The following is a 20,792-nucleotide window of genomic DNA, read 5'->3' on the forward strand; positions in this document are numbered from 1 at the left end:
TAATTATATTTTTGTGTATATTTCCTTGAATCTGATTGGCCAATTCCACGTCACATGAAAGCCACTGTAATACAGAGTGATCTGGTACACCTAGACAAGTCACTTCATTGTCAATAATTACGACACCGAACTTATACTACTAGTCCGTGTTAGAGATTTGTTCTATCGTTTATATGCTTCCGGTAACAATTATCGTGATTTGTCTGTCATTAACCAGCCATGTATATAATACAGAGAAACGATGTTAAATATTTAGATAGGTAGTAATATTGAATCTAAATATTTAGAAAGGTGTTATAATTAAATCCATCTAAATAAGCTATATACGGAATGGTTAAATAAACGAAACATAAAGGATTAAGAGATCCATGATTACATCATATTTTATTTGATGGATGTAGCATAACATTATGATTAAACTATTCTGTCTATCCCCTAAATGATAGTTTTTATTTATTTACAAAATAGTACTGGTAATTAAATGCTCATCCACGTAATAAACCGTGTCAACCTTTGTTTAGCTGTAATTTGCTACTATCGCAGCACGTCTGCCATTGCTGACATGGACAATATCGTAGATATTTTGTCAGATATGTGACTGGTAAATAAATAAACAATTCAAGTATGAAAATGACTTTATCCTATCCAAACATCTGCTGGACAGTTGGAAAACAAATCGCGTGATTATCAAAAACACAACATATTGTATCTAACTGATAGACCGTTTTCTCTATCAAACCATTATCGTTAAAAAGGCGTCACAGACATTTATTTATTATCAGGAAATCTGACGGGGAACCTAAGCCTGCAACGACCTTTAAATGCTTAATGATACGGAACGGTTACATACAAAAACTAATATATATACGATTTAGACGGATCTAAAGGCAAGAGCAGGACCATTTGAATATTTGATAAATTGTTTGAAAACTTATTTGATAGCATGTGAAATAATGATCTTGTAGCGAATATCTGAAACAAAGCATAGCATTCCTAAATTCAGTTCAAAATGTTTTTTACGGCATTGTTATAGGTTTACGTTTTTTGTTTCAAAATAAATGAAAAAAACTTAAGTCACAACAGAAGTATGTCTAGCGATCCGCAGTAACGCTAGATTTATATAAGTCGTCAAACCTACTAAAGACGACTGGGCTGAAACATGGCGAGGACAATAGTTGATACACGTGCCATTATAGGCTAGCATATGTTTTTGTGTGTGGCTATGTGTAGTTGTCAATGTTTTGGCGGCCAGTAGCTTACTTCAAAACTGAAATGTTGGTATTATCTATGCTGTCAAATCTAGACAGCAGAGTGTTGCTAGTTCTACGAATATCACGAGACAAAAACAAAAACCATTACACAAATAGTTACTGCCAATAAATTGACTCAAAGCGCAAACAGAAATTACATGTTGCAATTTTTAACATAAGTGAAACTTGCAATATATGTCAAATAACAGCGTAAGCAAAATAATATTTCTTATATACAATTCTTATATACAATTATTTAGAAATAAACATGTATTTTCTTTTCTAATGTTCATGTTTAAGGGCCTCTCTCTCTCTCTCTCTCTCTCTCTCTCTCTCTCTCTCTCTCGTAATGGAAACCCTAAAATAAGAAACCACAAACCAATTTCCGACAAAAGATAAAGATTATCAAAATATCATTTTCTTTTCAAATGCAATATTATTTAAACTTCATCAAGATATTTGATATCATAGACTTTCTCTTACAGATTTGATACGACCATAAGGAAATGTTCGACGATCGAAAATTAAATTTGACAATTCAACCGATTGATTTAAAGAGACAAATTATAAAGAACCAATGGTTAGACCAACGGACAATTTCTGTTGAATCATCGTGGCACCTGGCCACATGCCAGACATATCGCGTATTTAGTAGTTCAATATAATGTAGTGTGGACTATGGATGTCGCCTAGCAGCTTCTCTTCCACTAGTACAAAAGGATGGTGTGGCCAACACAAGGTATAGTAAGTGTGTAACTGTAGGTAGCATCACTTTCACGTAGACTTTATTTGCTGATGAGAATGATTTCACAGGTATGTATATAAAAGTGTCCGATTACTTCTTAATGGAATATCATATTATTCAAACGTAGATGTAATTATGTGTGGTGTTTTATTTGCTAATTATTATGATTTTGGAATGTTTCGTGAGTTTAAAAAAATCCAAACTATTGAATAATTTACCCAAATCAAACACAATATTCATGTATGGTTTTCTCACGTTTGAAGGATGAATTTCACATGTGCTGAATAACTATTGTTTCTTCAAAAATCTTCTGTATATTTCTGAAGGAAGACGTATATTTAGTACTGCCTATATTATCAAGCTTTATGTGGTGTACTGCGTTTCGACTGATACTGTATGTGATAATTGGCTATTTTGATTAATAGTGATGACATAAGTTGGAAAGGAATCAAAATCAGCTCGTGTGCCTTTTGTCATCACATTACTGATTTGAATGGTCTAGATGTATACCAAAGTTCAATACGGCTTCTCCTTATTTTAGGGAAAGAAACACGAGTAAATATTACATCGAAAATAATACTGATTTTAATATAAAGCATTGTAGTCACGTGAAATTTGCCTATGGAACCAACCTGAGGTTTGAGTCAAATACTCTCATCTCGGGTTTCTATATGTAAATATCATATGTTATGGAATTTAGTTAGATTCGTATGTCTGAATAATTATGGTTTGAATATAAACCATAGGCTGACGCAGTATCCTAGCCAATAATATTGATACGTGTTTGTAGAAAGAAGCAAACAACAAAAGGAATGACTACTCCCCCTACCGATGTCAAATCAGTGAGATTCAATGAAGAAATAGCGGAAACAGAACTGACCGGACGATGGAGTTTTCTACGGTAGGTAATGTGATGGTATATATAGATACATTGTATAACATTGAGTAAATACATGTACGATCAAACAATAACAGTCAACACAACCTTATCAAATAGAATTATTTACTTCATACATCACCTATTACATCTGGCAGTGCTCTAATAACGATCAATCTCGAAGTACAGTATCATTTCCCAGACATGGCATCTTTCGTGGGTTTAGCAAGTTTTACGTATTTTATATAATAGACACAAAGATGGGTTCGTGTAAATAGATACATGTATGGATTCGATATAATAGATTCAGTAGATAAAAATGCATTCTGTATGATAAACTTACAGATATTTTCTGTATAATAGACTTTAAAATGGGTTCTGTAAAATAAACAAACAGTTTCTGTAAATTAAATTCACAAATGGTTTATGTACAATAAACTCACAAATGGTTTATGTACAATAAACTCACAAATGGTTTCTGCATAGTAGACCCACAAATTGTTTCTGTATTAGACTCATAAAGTGACTCTATAAAGCAGATTTATATATTTAAAAGACATATAGATGGGTTTTATATAATAGACACATAGATAGATCCTGTAAAGCAAAATTATGGATATAAAAGACACAGAGATGTTTTTTTTATATAACAGAGACATGGATGGATTCTGTAAAGCGGACTTGTAGAAAAAAAGACATACATTGTATATGGGTTTACATGACAGACACATCGATAGTTCTTTATAACAGGATCATGGATATATTTTATATAACAGATCCATGAATAGATTATTTTTTAAAGTGAAAATCATAGGACGTGATACCAACTTGACATGACCCCGTTAGAGTCATATCGATTTAAAATGGATTAGAAATTTAAACGAATTAAAGCATAGTTAAAGCGAGATATGCTACAATGATAAGTATGTCACACACGATAAACAGTTATTTATGAATAGCAGTTTTAGTGGCATCAAATAAATTTAAAACTGGAAAACCTTTCACATTTCATACTCAATTACGTATTGAGGCAGTGTCTTGTTATTAATGAGATGTCTAATGAGATGAAAGAAATTCGAATTCGATAGTGACTTTGTTATTAATGTATTGATCCCACATACAAATGAAAACTATATTTGGGTGGTACTAAATGTAGTCCTCATAGATACAGGATGTCTAAGTAACTATTAACGATGTACCAACAATTGTCTGCTCAAACGTTTGTCTCTGAGGCTAAAACACAGTAAGTAAAACAAGTGTTTCAATTGTAGTTTGTGCCAGGTTATGATTTTTCTATAAAGTGGTGTGTCAGTTACATTTTACATAAAATAATAAAATAAAAACAGTATGTATGCAAAAATGGCAAATCTCTCAACTTCAAGTCATATTCTGCCGTCATAAGAAATGCAGACGTGTGGGAATAAATCTATATCTGCTACATTTATACAGATAAAATTGATAAATATTGTATTCTTAATAGTAAGTAGCTGTTCCCGTAACAGAGCAATACATATGTAGATATAAGGATCACTAAAATATATAATGAAGCAGGTAAGACAGTCTTATAAGCGCCGTTCGCACGTGTGTGTTAAGGTGTCATTGTGTCAAACGATTGTATCAGTATATTCATGTATTATAATATCAATAACGACGAACGGTCCGTTACACAAGTTGTCTGGTAATAATTATAAACGCGTTAGAGTACTCAATGGTAGAGGGTATAGGATAGCACCACGTCAGTATTAATGTTATATATTCCCCAGCATATTTGGCAAGATAGCAATATGTAAAACATAGTTATCACAGATCCAGAACTAGGAATAGAATAGCGGACCAATCGGATATTACCTCAACAATAAGCTTAGATGATCGGAACAAAACAATAAATGTACCAATTGGAAATGTATACTGACAACAAAAAACATACATACAAGGAATATAACACAAATCAATAGGTTAAGACGACCAAAAGACGAACGGACTACAAGGTTTATGCAAAAGCTACCTATTAACGATAATTGACGATACAATCGACGTTAATACTTGATAATTAACTTCCCAGAATTGATATAAGAAAAGCATCTATTATAACGTTGGATATGCTGTTTTCTCATAGCACGAGAGTAAATTTAGATGCGGCGTCAATTTATCTCATACTATATTCAGTATTAAGATAGTATAGTAGAATGATACAGTTAAATTGATATAAACAAAACAAAAACATCAGACAGGATCCTAGCGGTTATAAACTATATCAAACAAGATGTTCATAAAAACACAGGCGTGTATGGCGAGATTACATATTCGGAACATGTTTATATGTAAACACAAGTATTAGAAACATGTCTATGTAAAACTTATTAATGTCTAATTGTCATTGTAAGTGATTTGTAATATACCAAATATAAATATAATGCGAGATTCTTCATTAGAAATGTATTATGGTATGCAGAAGAAAACGTAGTGTCTAGTAAAGTGTAGACAGTACGTATACCTTGTCACACTTCAGGCAATTTTACACAAACATAAATCTGACTGCAGAGGACATCAAGCAACATAATACTGAAACGTCTAGACTACGCTGGGTAAAATGTAGAGAGCATACTCCTATTTATCATGAATTCAAACATACTATTGGCAGATACCTCCTCACACTTAACGAAGAACTCAACCTACAGAGAGTGGCGGATACTTTGGAGGACCGAGGAGCGCTGACCCCGTCACAGAAAGACGAGATCCTACAACTTACGTCTGACCGGGAAAAGACTGAGAAATGCCTGGAGCTGGTGATGAAGTCCGGACCTAGGTCATACAGTCTCTTGTGTGAAGTACTGAAGGACTGTGGCTACAACCATATCGTAGAATCTCTCCATGCAGAGCACGGAGAGACGGACAGCAAAGGTACGTGTGTGGAAAGGAATAAGTATAAACTTAATTTCTTCCGCTAAAATTATGAAACACGTTATTTCAACTTATATTAATCACTCTTGTAGGCCCGGAATGTTAGAGAGTGGAAGTGGGATGGGGGTGTCTTAATATGTGAGGAAACCCCACTTAGTCGGACCTGAACTTAAAAACTTAAAAAAACATCATGAACCCAAACAAACAAAAGGTGAAACCAGAGACCCCAGATGAGTAGGTGTTTCCTGTATGACATATGACGCTCACCATTTTGTTTCATGGCAAACCCAGAAACTGTAGGTAATTATAAGGATCAGGCACAGTGGATCAGTGTTTGACACCGGCATGTTATAGCTCTGAAAACAGATCATGATGATAACCAAACGGGTTCGCTCTTGAGTAGCGAGTCCACTATGCAAACTTCAAAAGTAGGGAAGTATGACATGTTACAACTGAGGAAAGGACACTTTGTGGGAGTCGTCTCGTTTATCATTGCAGCTGGTACGAGCAGCCTAATGGTGCTCACGTCTCACCAATATGCTTTTGTAGTCCGATAAACTAGATTTATAAAATCCCAATAATTGATACAATAACTGTAAAGGAGATAAGATAATTGCACAATCCGTTTACTTCAGGGTATATTTATATTTCACTCTCGAATTCTTACGCATGTCTCGGTCAACAACATATTATTATGTTTTAAAGATACCTCACTATACAATATTTATCACAAGCGTTTCGTACTTAAATATAGTTCAATTTTCTTTCCTTACTAGCAATTAACGTACTTTAGTTTCGGTTTCCTTTTTGTGTGTTAGCGTTGTTATATATTCTTGTTCTATTTTAATATACAGGAATAATACATCATAAAGTATTTAATCACCTCAGAGATAGGTATGCTATTCTCTTTTCAGATACTGACGAATTATCAGAGCAGATTTTATTGAATATTAATGAGTCAGAGGTATGTATAGAAAATTCATTAACTTGCCTTTATTTTTGGGTTAATGATAAGCAATTACTGCTTCATTTTCCGTGATACGATACTGAGATAATGAACCTATTTACTGAACACATGAAATGCTACTAGGACGTCGCTCACTGAACACAAATGTTAACTTTCTAGAACGCTCACTAAACCCGTTTTACTTACTATGACGTCGCTCACTATCCAAAAAAGTTTACATTCAAAGAGGTCGCTCACTAAACACAATTTACATACTAGTACATGGCCTACTGGACACAAATTATTCCTTATAACAAAATTGCTCACTGAACATAAATGTTTACCAGTTGAGAAGTCGTTCGCTGGAAACACGTTTTATCTACTAAGACGTCCCTCGCTGAACACGATTTGTTTCGTAGTACTTTGCTCCCTGAACGCCAATTCGTTGTGCTAATTCATATGATGTAGCTCGCTGAACATATATTTGAACTTATTAGAAATTCGCTCATTTGATATATTTTTTCTACCTAACTGAAAGTCGCTCGTTTTCCCTACCAGGAGGTCGTTCTCAGAACGTGTTTTATCTACTAGAAGTTCGCTCACAGAGCAGATGTTTTACCTCCTAGGAAGTCGCTGACTGTACTCGTTTTACCTACTAAAAAGTCAGTTAATGATCATTAATGTTTTGCCTACCAGAAAGTCGCTCGGTGAACATGCGTTTCTATTACGACATCGCTCTCAGGACACGTTGACCTATAGGAAGTCGCTTACAGAACAAACGTTTCATGTGTTCGAAGTCGCTCATTTAACACAAATTTTACCTACTAAAACGTCGCTCAATGAACACACGTTTTACGTACTAGGATGTCCTCACCTAATAATGTGTTTCCTACTAAGTACTTGGAATTTTAAATAGTATACTATATTAAATAAGTTGACATCGTTTTTCATGCAAACAAGTTTTTTCTCAGTTATACTTGAACTATTAAAAACGTTTACTTATATTCCGTGCTAGAGGATATATAATATGTAACTAGTATTAACTGAAACATTGTAATAATTATTTTCCAGATCTCAAACATCAAATTTACACCAAAAATAGGAACAACACCATCTGGGGATCTCTCAGTAGTAGGAATGAAAATGTCTTTAACCGATCTCGCCAACGATACCAAAGCATCACAAAAGGACATCGCAATAGTGATGCAGAAACAATCCGACTTGGAGCAACATCTTCAGGAGGTGATGAAGTCATTGGACATCGCCACAGAGGCGCTTGCACGTGAACGCGAGGAGAAATTGCAACTTCAGGAACAGCTGAGTGCCAGAACAGACGATCTGGAGGATATGCAACGCAAATACCGCGAACTACAGAAGGCAATGGGGAAACTTAAAGAAACAAACAATAAGTACCATGAAAAAGTTACAAAACTTCAAATTGACAATGAAGAATTAAGAAAAAGTACAAAAGACAAGGGAAACTTGCAGGTTGAGCTAGAATCGAAAAAGGAAGAAATAACATCGCTGAAGAGGCAAATTGAAGAACAAAAACTGCAGATCACAGATCAACAGAGTCTGATAAGCGACCGACTAGGAATAATCGACACCTTAGCGAATGACCACCAAAAATTAAGTGATGGACAAACAAAGCTTGAAAGTTTAATTAACAGGCAAAGCGAGCAAATCACGACTCTACTGACAGAAAAAGATGAGTCCCAGGTACACCTGTCCAATCAGCAGCAACAACTCAACTTCCAGCACAACTCCATCCTGATGCTTCAGGACAGCATAGAAAAGATGCAACAGCAGATGGAAAGCCAGGCCGAACAGAACGTCATAGGAATCTACCCCTCGGAGCAGCACCATCGGCCCAGGCGTGGCCCACCCTCCAAACAACCCGTATACTACAGACCCTTCAACTCCACTGGCAAGCCAGAGAACTCCAAGAACGCATTCTGGAAACACTCACAGGATAACAGAGGCAGGCATAAATGATACTTTCAATTAAGAAGTGAAATACATTATCATATAAACAGTCCATCATCGTTAATCCAGCCACCACTTATCTGGCCATTAAGTGTTCCAGTTGTCCAGCTGTGTGATAATTGACTGGATTAACGACGTGTTACTTTATTGTTTTGTAGCAAGCATAAGTATTGAAACGTTCGTTACGACTAAGCAACCTGTTTTGTGTATAGCATCGACATATATCATCAAAAGAATGAGTCAACTAAATTATCAATAGTGTGTGTGTGTGTGATATGTTCGCAGAACAGAAGAAATACATGTACATTAGAATATTGTTCATTCAATTGGTAATTCAACATATTTGAAAGGAGTTAGGTTAACTCATTCACCCCTAAAATTCTTATTGAACTATTCCAACATTTGAATTGGAAGGGTTCAAATGTGTCTTCAGGGGTGAATGGGTTAGGAAGACAACTAAGAGTACTTCTTATAATTTAGGCAAATATCATAAAGTTTATCTGATGATCTTCGACCAATCCTTTCCTTTCAATATTTGACTAAGTCACATTCAAAGAAGCAAAGAATGATGCACCGATAATATTGAAAATAAAACCACATAACCTTTTGATCGATTTACATGTTTAATTTATTGACATATCTACGCTAGATTAGATTTGCAGATCTATGATCGTGAAAATGAACAAACCTACATGTGATGACAAAAGTAGTTATCAATATTGATATATTTTTCACCCTTTTATCTTACTGGGGTTTCCGTCTATATTTTTCTTACTGGGGTTTCCGTCTATATTTATTTTACTGGGGTTTTCGTCTATATTCAAGCCATTAGTGTGTTGCAATGTGTTAATGATGTAAACTCTCTTTAAAGGCTTTTTGTGGCAATATCTTATTACATGTACATACAAATACAAATCATACTTATATTCATCCTACAGATTGCTTCACCAGAAGATATAAACAGTAAGATTTTCCTCAATTTCCTTGTTATTACATTTTTTTAATTTGATGACAAATCATTTTTCATTTTTCTTTTTTCTTTAAGGTTTGGTTTTATAAATAGAAGGAACAAATACACAACATAACCATACGTAGATTATATTTGCATATCAAGTTTTAACTATAGCTGGGATCTTGCGTAACAATAAATGGTATTGGCTATCTCACAACTAGCAGATTGTTGAAACATTATAAAATATCATGTATGTCTAGATGTTTTTAGTTATAATCATGACAAAATATTTCAGAACAAACCTTGGTCAACAATCAACAGCTAAACACAGAGCTACTGATTAGTAATTGTTTATATGAAAAATACATTTTACGGTTCTTTTTTTTTATACAAGATAATATGTAAAACTCACTGACATATTCCAATCAGCAGTTAGCTTTTACATGAGGTAATTTCGTTGTTTTCTATTCTAATATGTGCCTTGTTGTATGAAGATAATGAAACTACAGTTTGTTTTTAATCAATATCTATCAAAGAAAAATGTTTTCAACTCTGTCATGTGAATATTCTTTTAAAACAAACGATATACATTTTATGTAAACTTTGCACTGTGAATTTGATAATATCTGCAAGACTTTGTTTTCAGAACTATTTTTCCACTGTCCTATTATTCTATGAGTCAATGCTTTTTAGATTTTTTAGATTTTAAATAAGCAAACAAACCACAATGCAATTCAGTCTAAAATATTTATTCATAATTTATCAGATTTAACGGCTAAAATTTCTTCAGTCATCCTGAGGATAATGAATCCTTCAATTTCTCATATTTTGCCTGATCCTGTAAAAAAAAGAAGAATATATAATTTACTAGAGTGTCACTTTCATTTTCAGAAGCATGAATATTAACAGAATATAAAGCAACAATTAATTTCTTTATATTTACCCCTGGAAAATATTTTTTCAGGACATTCCAAAATACTTAGGAATGAAAGAATGATTTATGTTCTACATCTAGAGAATAATGCACCTCTTATATACAGTAAAATCTTGAAATAATGTCCTAACTGATTCAGAACCTTGTTTATTACCATTTTATTTCCATGGCCCTTTATATGTCTCCCTCAATATACAGTATTATCAAACCCTGATATAATGCCCATTTTTTCCAGACAAACCATGAAAGTATAGGTTTTATTGTATATCCTTGATAAAATTATGTAAATCAAGGTCAACTTCAGGTTTATATATGAGTTAAGTTGGTTGTAGAAAACCTGTTTAGCTCCAACAGCCACAATGAACGACAGGTATTGGAAACATTGACGTTTGTAACTCAGTTTTTGATAAAAATAAATCTGAATTCAAAACAAAAGGAAATAATATTCAAAAGAAATAAAGGGTTTATTTTTTATTGATATTGGTATGAAGTGTAGTAGCAATCGAAAACTTAATTGTAATAAAGTCTAAAATCATACATATTTACTACAGTAAATGCACTTCCTATTGGCATTATAATAGATACCTGTCATTCCTTACACAACGTTTTTCAAATTGTCCCCTTTCATTCAAAGAGCAATGAACATTAATCCATTCTGTTAGCTACACATATAACACAAATACAATGAGAACCTATACATTTAAAACGTTGATTTTAAATATTTCAAAACTAAATTACTTGAATACCTCCGACATTAACTAAACTACCAAATGTACTGTACCTTCATTGACACAGATGGTTGGACTCTGGTGAAGGCCAATTCAAAGTGTTGTCTGGTGACAACGAGGGAGGGCTTATTATCTCCTGTAGAGTTAATGACTGTCTTTAAAGCACACACTGAAGCCTCCCTCACCAATGCTGCCAGGTCTGCTCCTCTGTAAACCAGTTAGGTTGCAGTATTGAGATTCAACATCCAGGGGAAATGTTTCAAATTTGTAAGATGCATGGGGCAACAAATCCAAGTAAAACTTACAACAAAACCATTTTCTTATTTCTCATTTAAACGTTTTAATTTCGGGTATATCTATTTTTTAATTTTTTAAATTTATTAATAAAAAATTTAGGTATCATCTCATTTTCCGGTTTATTTACAAAAATTAATTCTTAAAACCATGGCAACAAATCACAGAAAATTACACATAATGAAGTAAATGGAAGGGTATACATACGTATAGCGCTGACACCTCGGTTCATTGGCCACCTCCTCCAGACTCACATCCTCCATCATCTTGGGTCTTGTCCCCTTCTGTAAGCAACGTAAAGTGTCAATCAGCAATTGATTTTTCAAAACCAATGGTGTTTACTTCAATTCCGAGTTGATGCCAGTTTAGCCGAATCAGTGACACTAAAAGGTTTTGGTGTTATTTTTTGTTACATTTTTATATCTTTACTGAATGACTTTAGGAGGCTCCACCCTTTTGCAATTAACTGGTAGAATTCAATGAAAGTTTCATATAATGGTTATGTCACTATGTAAATATGATTTTATGACAATCTAAGCATTCCGATAGACAGGATTTTTTATTGTAAAAATACCAAAAAAAATGGGGTTTTTTTTTATCAAATTTAACACTTTCACATTTTATGAGTGGGTGGCATGGTTCAAAACTATTGCAACAATAAAATAATGAAAAGAAGCATTGTTAATCAACCTTACAAAAGTTTTATTTATCATAATATATCTTAAAAACGTTACACAAAGTGTTTTCTATTGAAAATATATAGATAAAAGTAGTTATATACAAGCTTAAAGCAAACAGGACACATAGTTTCATTCAAATAGAGCAAATAATTGAACCAAATACACACAAAGCCTTAATAATTTATTTATTTTACAATCATTTTGATCCTGATGAGAGTTGTCCAACTTTTTGCAGAGGGTTAAAATTTATGCAATGACATTTATTTTCTTTACTATACCAAAAACGACGGAAACAAATTAAATTATGATATTAAGATTGTCAAATTACTGTTCTTTTATGGAACAAAATTACTCTCAATCACTTACACTTTGGATTCCATAGCCCGCTTACGCATGGTACCATAGTCTATCACATGGTAACATTTTATAGGGATCTTGATATTTTACAAAACACTATTTTCACAGAGTTATTGTTATTGCATTTGTGAAATGATTTACCTGACAGAGCGTAACTCGCTCGACAACAAAAATCATAGTGACCCCGAGCTTGTAAACTAGTGTTAGCATATGAAATATACAGGTGAGGTCGGTAAACAAAACACATCAGTCTGCATTCCATGCGCCTCATATACGACCTTCCTGAAATCGTCTTATCATATGTCAGTGTCTTCCCGTGAGTTAATTTATGTCTTTGTATTAGCAGCATAATTTCTGAAATACGTGTGATTACACATTTCCAAGTTAAGTCTCAATATCGGATGTTGACATATCATCGTCACGCATGCGTACTATTGTTTCCCCGGTGTTATTATAATTTACACTTAAGTAATGGAATGCCCAATACGCAATAGGGAAATGATGACATGAAAATACGACAAGAAAAACATGTGTATTACGATGGGTGGAAAGTCCTTAAGTACTTTTGCAGAATTCATCAAGGAACATTCCTTTTTCTGTGTGAAAATATACTCATTATTTCAGCAATTTGCTTATTCAAATACATTGCAGAAGTTGATTCAGATGCATTTAAAAAGGTACTGGAGTCAGTTTGATTTTAAAAAATTTGATGCACAATTGTTAAAATCTATATTGCTGTCAATTACAATTTTTTTGTTGCCACCTCAAACGTGAGATATACAGAAGGTAGAAAATCCACGCCTACTCCACTGTTATAGTGGACGGGCTACTAATCATTAATAGAACATGGTTTAAATGGTATGCTGTTCAACAGTGTAAAGGTAGACATTTTTCTCGGGGAATAAGTTATACAACTTAGTCATTGATTTCATTGAAATGTATTTTAGTCACATCCCCAACCTGAAAACCATTACTGTATAACATGAAATACTGGCTGTGTTAAAACATTAATGGTTTGCTATGGAACCAATACAATAGGTACACCAGAAGGATCTAAACGGCTTCAAACCACACATTGAAATGCCCACAAACTTTTCATGTTTAACATTATTGTTATGATTCCATTGGCTCTAATGTCATTTTTATAGCACTGTATTGACAGCCAAGTCATCAGAGTTTAAAGTTTTTGACACAAGAAACTAGCACTCTCAGGATGAACTCATCCAATCTTGGGCAATATAATCAGGTTATACTGTACTAGCCAAGTCCATGTGAGATTCAATTTTTAAAGTTTATTTTGTGTACCTACAGCATGAAAAATGTACATGTCTTGTAACAAAGGAAAGTCCTCAACTGTTACACAGAAACAGCAAAGTCAACATGAAGTCAAGTATCATATTTATCATGAATTTCCAGGAGCTCCAATTTTAGTATATAATCCTCCATTTTACCATTAGCTGAAGTTGAATGCTGGTCTGTAACAGTATACATTTTTTAGTGTTACCTTTGTGATAGTCATCAAGATGTCCAGACGGTCCGCTGAATCAGGAAGTCCAACATAAATAGTCTTGTCCAGTCTGCCTGGTCTTAAGACAGCAGGATCAATGATATCTGAGGGAATAATATATACCAAATTAAATCACTCTCAATTACCACTTAAGCTACACAGGAACACTTTTATGTATTTACATTTCTGTTGTATCGCCCTTAGATCACCAACCAATCAGAAATACGGTGTAAACTAACTTAACAGCATTCCTGATGCTGAGCTCCTCCTTGCTAGATAGGAATATGGTCTGTGTTGACAATTACAGTATCTTTGCTGTAGTATATAAGTGGTACAGCACTATAGAACTGTACATAGCCCGAATATCTATAGAACCTCCAGCACACACATCCACGTACATATGGAGGTACAAATATAGTATTATATTAATAATAGTCAGATGACATCATCAGTCAATCAGTAAAGACAAGAGTATATGTATTACCTGGTCTGTTTGTAGCCCCCATAATAAACACTTGTTTTCTTTCCTCCAGACCATCCATCTCTGTCAAAAGCTGGTTCACAACACGCACACTGGAGCCACCCTGTACCACAAAATACATTGATGTAAAAACTGCAATCAGCCTGGAAAACCAGTATCAAGTAGTTCAAAAACATTTCAGGCAATTTAGACCGATTCCTATAAGGATTTAGTCTACAGCTGCCTGCCTTGAGTGGCTACATATATTACCAATAAAATCAGAAGTTGCTGTAGTGATTAAGTGTAAAACTGGTTTTGAGTAGTGATTACTGTATAACATGAAATGTTTGTTATATACAAACATTCATGGTTTTCGTGGAGGCTACGGAACCATGAAATTATATACAACAAATTTAGTTGATATACTTGACTACTCTTTGTCTATATGTGGGTATACATGAAAGTTTGTACCACGAAACAATCTAAATGGCTTCAAACCACGATAGAAAATACCCATAAATATTGCATGTTATACAGTTTTATTAATTGTAAAACTTGTTATTGACATTAATACCACCTACACAGAAGAGCCTCAACATTTGTAAATGTGAACAAACAATAAATCAGAAATCAAATATCAAAGCAGCATTATTCTTAAGCTGTTGAGTATCAAGGTTTTAGTTAACCTCCATATGGGGGTATATGTATATGACCTCCTAAAATGATTTTTGACCTTCAAAATGTTAGAGGCTTGCCATATAAAGGGGTCAGAGCTTGTAAGTTTTGCCTGAATTTACCCCCAACTTTTATGTGTTGCAAAAACACTGAGTATATTAATAAATGTACCGGTATTTGTCTAAACTCACCTCTCCACTATCAGTTCTACGAGGACAGAGTGCATCTAATTCATCAAAAAATATCACACAGGGCGAAGAGTTCCTAGCCCGCTGGAACACCTGTCTGACTGCCCGCTCACTCTCTCCTACATACTGGAGTGTCAAAGTTATCACAACATTAATGAATAAAGAAATAAGAAAGATAGCACAATGGATTTTGTGCAGTGATATTTTCAAGTTTTTGAGAGAAAAAAAACAATGAACTGAATGACTCTTTGCAGCTTCAAGACTCTAATGCTAAATGTAGGTCTACAGAACGAATTGACAAAAGAGTCTATAATACATTAAATTCACAGATTTACCTGACCATGATATAATCTTGCAACTCTAAAATAACCCAATAACACAACTTATAATGTAGTTGCAAATTGTTTTGCTATTACCAAGCTTCTTTTTTAAGCATTTGTTATTTTTTAGAATAAGACTACTAGTAATAGTTAATAAAGAAGCTTATTTAATGATGATTCACAAAACCACTAAAAAAGTTGACCCGTTACCTTTTTTTTCATTTTTACATAAATCAGTAAAATATTAATCAAATAAAACAGGAAAAGGTTTACATTGAGCCCTAGAGTTTCAATAATGTAATGGAGATGTAGCAAAGGGTTTTGCAACAAGAAATTAAAAAACATCCGAATACTATTTTTCAAGTCAACTTGGTAGATGACAAAAACACATCAAGGGAGATAATTTATAAATCGTGAGAACCAACAAACCTACCATGTTGAGTAACTCTGGTCCCTTGACAGAAATAAAGTTTATACCCGATTCATTTGCAACTGCCTGAAATCAGAATGAAGCATACATTAATTACATCTGTAGGTGTATCACTTCAACAAGGACACTTTCAAGAATGCAGTTGTCACCATTTTAAAATTCGGTACCTCTATAGCTATCCCACAATAATAATGGTTTTGTGCAGTGATCTGTTTCATTTTTAACCTATTGTCTTACAAAATGTTTTTCCGGTAAACAAATATTCCGATAGCAGTACAGAGCAGTCTAGCTTTGCGGAAAAGACTTTACTATGAGGTTAACAGGAAAAATAGCTTACCTTGGCTAGAAGAGTTTTTCCACAGCCCGGGGGCCCTGCCAGCAGGATTCCCTGAGCTCTGTTCATCCCGAGTTCGTGGAATGCATCAGCATGTTTCACAGGAGCCTATAATATATAACAAGTTTGTTAACTGTATTCTACAATATGTTTTCAGTTTCTCCTACAAAAACTTTTAAAATAATTCAGGTAATTTGTATTGCATTTATCTTTTAATGAAAATCACTTCATATTTCACAAGACATATTATTTTTTCATTTATTCAGAAGAAATTATCCTGAATTCAAGTAATTCACTATTAAATATGTACATATTCAAACACAAAAAAAACCAAAGACATATTTTGGTTGTTGTTCCTTTCCGGAATTCAAACCCTCACTATTATATAATTGGGAGAACAATCCCAGAATAATTCATAGAAACTCAGTGACTTACAGTTTTCATCCACAATGAAAGGATATTAATATTAACATACATTTGTTTAGCAACTGTAATATTTTAACATTTTCTTTGTGTTTCATTACGAGAGTTTTGAAGTAATGATTGTAAATTAATCCCGGCATTACATACGAGGATGGCCAGTTGTAGGTCCTCCCGAACACTGTGCAGTGCCCCGATGTCATCCCAGGTAACACCAGGGATGGTTGCAAACCCTTCCCTCTTGGCCGACGGTTGGACATACTTCAAGGCTTCCTGCATACAAAAAAATCATGACATAGTGACTCTGATGTACCATGTTCTATTACAATAGAATTTATGTATATCGAGTACCAAGGTGAAGGCTAGGGGACAGATCAAAATGTTTCCTTGAAATGGCAACTTACAGCCTTTTTTGCTGCATTTTGTTTTCCATGTTTCAATAGTATCAATGAAACAGCTATCAGTTTATTTTTATAATTCTGTAAAGATTAGTAAGATATTTCATTTACTATCTCAAAAAGAGATAAACTCAACTAAGTGGGACAGACTGGTTGAAACACAGTATAACAACACTGAGATAATGTAATGAAAAATAAAAAAAACAAAGAAGCAAAATGCACAAATGCTTGGGGACATGTGTATGCAATCCTGCAGAAACTGCTGAAGGAATAATTAATTTTGACCAGAGCATTCCTGGAAAATTTACCAGCATTACATTATGAACAACATTACTGTGCTTATTAACTCAGTAGTCAATATAAACATGGGAGACAAAACAGTACCATGAAGTCTTCCAACGTAATGTAGAGGTCCTGCATCTGCTGTGGACTCAGGGGAGGATGGTCCTTCAGCCAGCCCAACACTAAAACACAAAACGGCAGAGTTGAACACCTATAGCCATGTATATTATTACACTCTTTCATTTAATCAGCGAATAACATTTCACGATAAAAACAATGTACCTCTTTGTAATTCTGCGTCAGTGTCTTTCTGTGTGTCTGTTTCAGCTGTCACATCAGTGGTAGAATCGCTGAGGCCTATCTCCATGGAGATATCTGTTTGTCCCTCCTTAGAGATGTCACTGGGTGTGGTGTTACTGAGCGGGACCTGACTGGGTGTACCGGCCACTTGGTCACTGGTCTGCAGCTCCTGGAATACTCTTGGTGATAAAGAGGAAATATACAGTTGTAAATAGGACTGTAGATTTTTTGCCCTAGACAATAAACTTGGTATTCAGCAGTGAAAGTATCTGATTTCAACAAACTTTAGATATATATTAGTCCTCCTGTGTAGAGCAAAGTATCAACTAATTTGATATAAAGTACCAAACCTGTACTGATTACAATACAGAAATATCATGAAAGCTTTCCAATCTCCTCAAGAATGGTATTACTGTTCCTGCAGTTTACATGCACTTCTGGTACACACTGATAGATATTATGCATTTCATGATACATGTAGTTTGAATCATAAGTTTCATTTTTTTCAGAATCATGGTCCTATTTGTTATAACTTTTTTATTTGCACATCACATATATGTTATAATAAACTAGAATTTTGTTTTTGTGAACAAAAACATATGTCTCCCCTTATTAGCCAATAGACAAACTTCGGTATAAAAATATTAACAAAGGGCCATATCTCTATATTTAGTTGGGCATGAGACCCGAATTAAGAATACGACACTCCTACTTCCCAAGATACATTAAAACTATAGCAAATTTGGTCAATGTAGGTGAAATAATATGGAAGTTATGCCGTGGACAAACTTCGGTATTAAAAATAAACAAAGCACCATTACTCTGTATATAGTAGTGCACGAGGCCTAGTTCCAGTGCACTGCCCACCTTCTGTGAGTGATGCAGGTATACTTCAAGTTTGATTAAGATATCTTATATGGTTTAGAAGTAATGTCGAGGGCAAACTTCAGTATTAAAAATAAACAAAGGGTCATAACTCTGTATATAGTGGGGCACAAAACCTGATTTTAGTGCAGGAGATTCCACCTTCCCAAGATTCATAAATATGGTAAGTTTAGTCAACGTAGGTGAAATTACATGGAACTTATGCTCCGGACAAACTTTGGTATTAAAATTAAGTAAATGGCCATAACTCTGTATATAGTGAAGCACGAGATCTCATTCCAGTGCACTGCACACCTTCTGTGAGTGATGCAGATATACTTCAAGTTTGATCAAGATATCTTAAACGGTTTAAAATTAACGGGCTGGAATTTACTGAAAATGTTGCACTTATTTGACCTTTGACTTTGAGGTGAAGGTCACAGTGACCTAATTATAGTGCACTGCACATCGTCTGTGGGTGATGCATGCATACCTAAAGTTTCATCAAGAGTTATGGCCCGGACAAGTTGCGATTATAAGAACCAGAAGAAGAAGAAAAAGAAGAACCAGAAGAAGAACCAGTACAAATACAATATGTCTCCCTTCATTCGAAGGGGAGACATAATAAAGGCACATAAAAAAAATTGACAGATGTTTATGGGAGGTTAATAATATAAAGTCCATTTATGAAACAATTAAGGAATATGCTAATAGGTCACAAGTGTGATAACCTGTTTCTCAGATACCTGTTTACAGCTGTCATTGATGCCTCCCTAGCTAGGGACATGAGATCAGCACCAACATATCCAGGAGTGTTTTTAGCCAGATAGTCTAAATCAAAATTCTCTGTCAGCTTCAGTGTTCTACATAACACTAACAGTATTCTGTAAAAAAAAACATCAATATTACAATGATTCATATTGTGTAACATGTGTCATCAGCATTTTGATTTGTTTTTGGAAAAAAAAAATATGTGCAATTTTATCATGTCGGCATGTAATTTAAATAACCGTGATAACAAATACATATCACATCACATAGGTATTATAACCACATACATATAACATCACATAGGTATCATAACCACATACATAGGAAATCACATAGGTATTATAACCACATACATAGGAAATTGCTAAATATTTTAATCTAAGATGTTGAATTGATATGAAAACTAAAAAAAATCTGTCACATGCAAAGGCTGCTAAAATAGCAACACCAACTAGAACACTGACAGGTCAGCAAGGGCCCCACCATGTGCCTGACCATCCCCTCACCCCTAGTCTATTTTAGCAATAGTGACCTTGACCTTAAAAGCTTTATAAACCCTATACTCCATATCTAAACATTACAGTTTAGCACCATGTTAAATTCAAAATGATCAGTCTTCTGGATTCTGAAACAAGGTCGACCATACCCCTGTGATACCCCTATGGTCTATTTTAGTAAACAGTGACCTTGACTTTAAAAGATTTGTAAGCCCCTATTCCATACCATAATGTATCATCATGTCAAATTTCAAAAGGATCTGCCTTTTGAAATCTGATTCTTTGGAACCTCAAGTGTGGATGGACAGACAGGTGGGTATTATGATCACTATATTAAAAAAAATATGTATATAAAAACACAAAACAGATGAAGCTTTAATCCAATATCTATAGCATGAATTACCGTTTCCTGGCTTTTTCATCTGGAATACCAAGACATATTTCCCTGTCGAAGCGGCCAGCCCTTCTGAGAGCAGGATCTATTGAGTCAGGTCTGTTGGTGGCTCCTATCACTAGTACATGGGCACTGGCTTTACTGCTGAGATCTGGAGTAGAGAGATAGCTTAAATACAACATTCACTAGTACATGGGCAGTAACTTTTACTGCTGAGATCTGGAGTAGAGAGATAGCTTAAATACAACATTCACTAGTACATGGGCAGTAACTTTTACTGCTGAGATCTGGAGTAGAGAGAT

The 20,792-nt window shown here is 34.3% G+C and overlaps 2 protein-coding genes across 4 annotated transcripts in view; one reads left to right on the forward strand and one right to left on the reverse strand.

Moving 5' to 3' along the window:
- Positions 1–1,876: 1,876 nt before the first annotated feature.
- Positions 1,877–10,181, forward strand: LOC110455466 (restin homolog). Of its 3 annotated transcripts, none has more exons than XM_021505619.1 (5): positions 1,877–1,994; positions 2,786–2,896; positions 5,514–5,773; positions 6,688–6,737; positions 7,791–10,181. In XM_021505619.1, exons 2-5 carry the CDS (start codon positions 2,808–2,810, stop codon positions 8,712–8,714), a joined length of 1,323 nt encoding a protein of 440 aa, XP_021361294.1. In that variant the 5' UTR covers positions 1,877–1,994; positions 2,786–2,807; the 3' UTR covers positions 8,715–10,181. The 3 variants fall into 3 exon arrangements, with proteins under 3 accessions (XP_021361294.1, XP_021361293.1, XP_021361295.1); XM_021505618.1 differs by having other exon boundaries at positions 1,877–1,989; XM_021505620.1 differs by having other exon boundaries at positions 1,987–2,063.
- Positions 10,182–10,390: 209 nt separating this feature from the next.
- The window catches only part of LOC110455468 (nuclear valosin-containing protein-like), a 25,020-nt gene continuing 14,618 nt past the window's right edge, over positions 10,391–20,792 (reverse strand). Inside the window, exons 12-24 of the mRNA XM_021505628.1 lie at positions 20,500–20,641; positions 19,575–19,712; positions 17,947–18,143; positions 17,767–17,846; positions 17,135–17,257; positions 16,568–16,672; positions 16,234–16,296; positions 15,484–15,606; positions 14,642–14,741; positions 14,155–14,261; positions 11,821–11,897; positions 11,373–11,526; positions 10,391–10,495 (exon numbers count right to left, since the gene is read on the reverse strand). Coding sequence (XP_021361303.1) covers positions 10,448–10,495; positions 11,373–11,526; positions 11,821–11,897; positions 14,155–14,261; positions 14,642–14,741; positions 15,484–15,606; positions 16,234–16,296; positions 16,568–16,672; positions 17,135–17,257; positions 17,767–17,846; positions 17,947–18,143; positions 19,575–19,712; positions 20,500–20,641 — 1,457 coding nt within the window. The 3' untranslated portion in view covers positions 10,391–10,447. The remainder of the gene's footprint in view (positions 10,496–11,372; positions 11,527–11,820; positions 11,898–14,154; positions 14,262–14,641; positions 14,742–15,483; positions 15,607–16,233; positions 16,297–16,567; positions 16,673–17,134; positions 17,258–17,766; positions 17,847–17,946; positions 18,144–19,574; positions 19,713–20,499; positions 20,642–20,792) is intronic.

The sequence above is a fragment of the Mizuhopecten yessoensis genome, unplaced genomic scaffold, assembly GCF_002113885.1.
Source record: "Mizuhopecten yessoensis strain PY_sf001 unplaced genomic scaffold, ASM211388v2 scaffold8229, whole genome shotgun sequence".
NCBI classification, from domain to species: domain Eukaryota; kingdom Metazoa; phylum Mollusca; class Bivalvia; order Pectinida; family Pectinidae; genus Mizuhopecten; species Mizuhopecten yessoensis.

Excerpts from the sequence above, each read along its gene's own strand:
- LOC110455466 (XM_021505619.1), top strand. The coding sequence starts at position 2,808 with ATGACTACTCCCCCTACCGATGTCAAATCAGTGAGATTCAATGAAGAA. Across the intron at positions 2,897-5,513 it reads GGACGATGGAGTTTTCTACG|ATACCTCCTCACACTTAACG; the intron begins GTAGGTAATGTG and ends TACTATTGGCAG. Across the intron at positions 6,738-7,790 it reads TGAATATTAATGAGTCAGAG|ATCTCAAACATCAAATTTAC; the intron begins GTATGTATAGAA and ends ATTATTTTCCAG.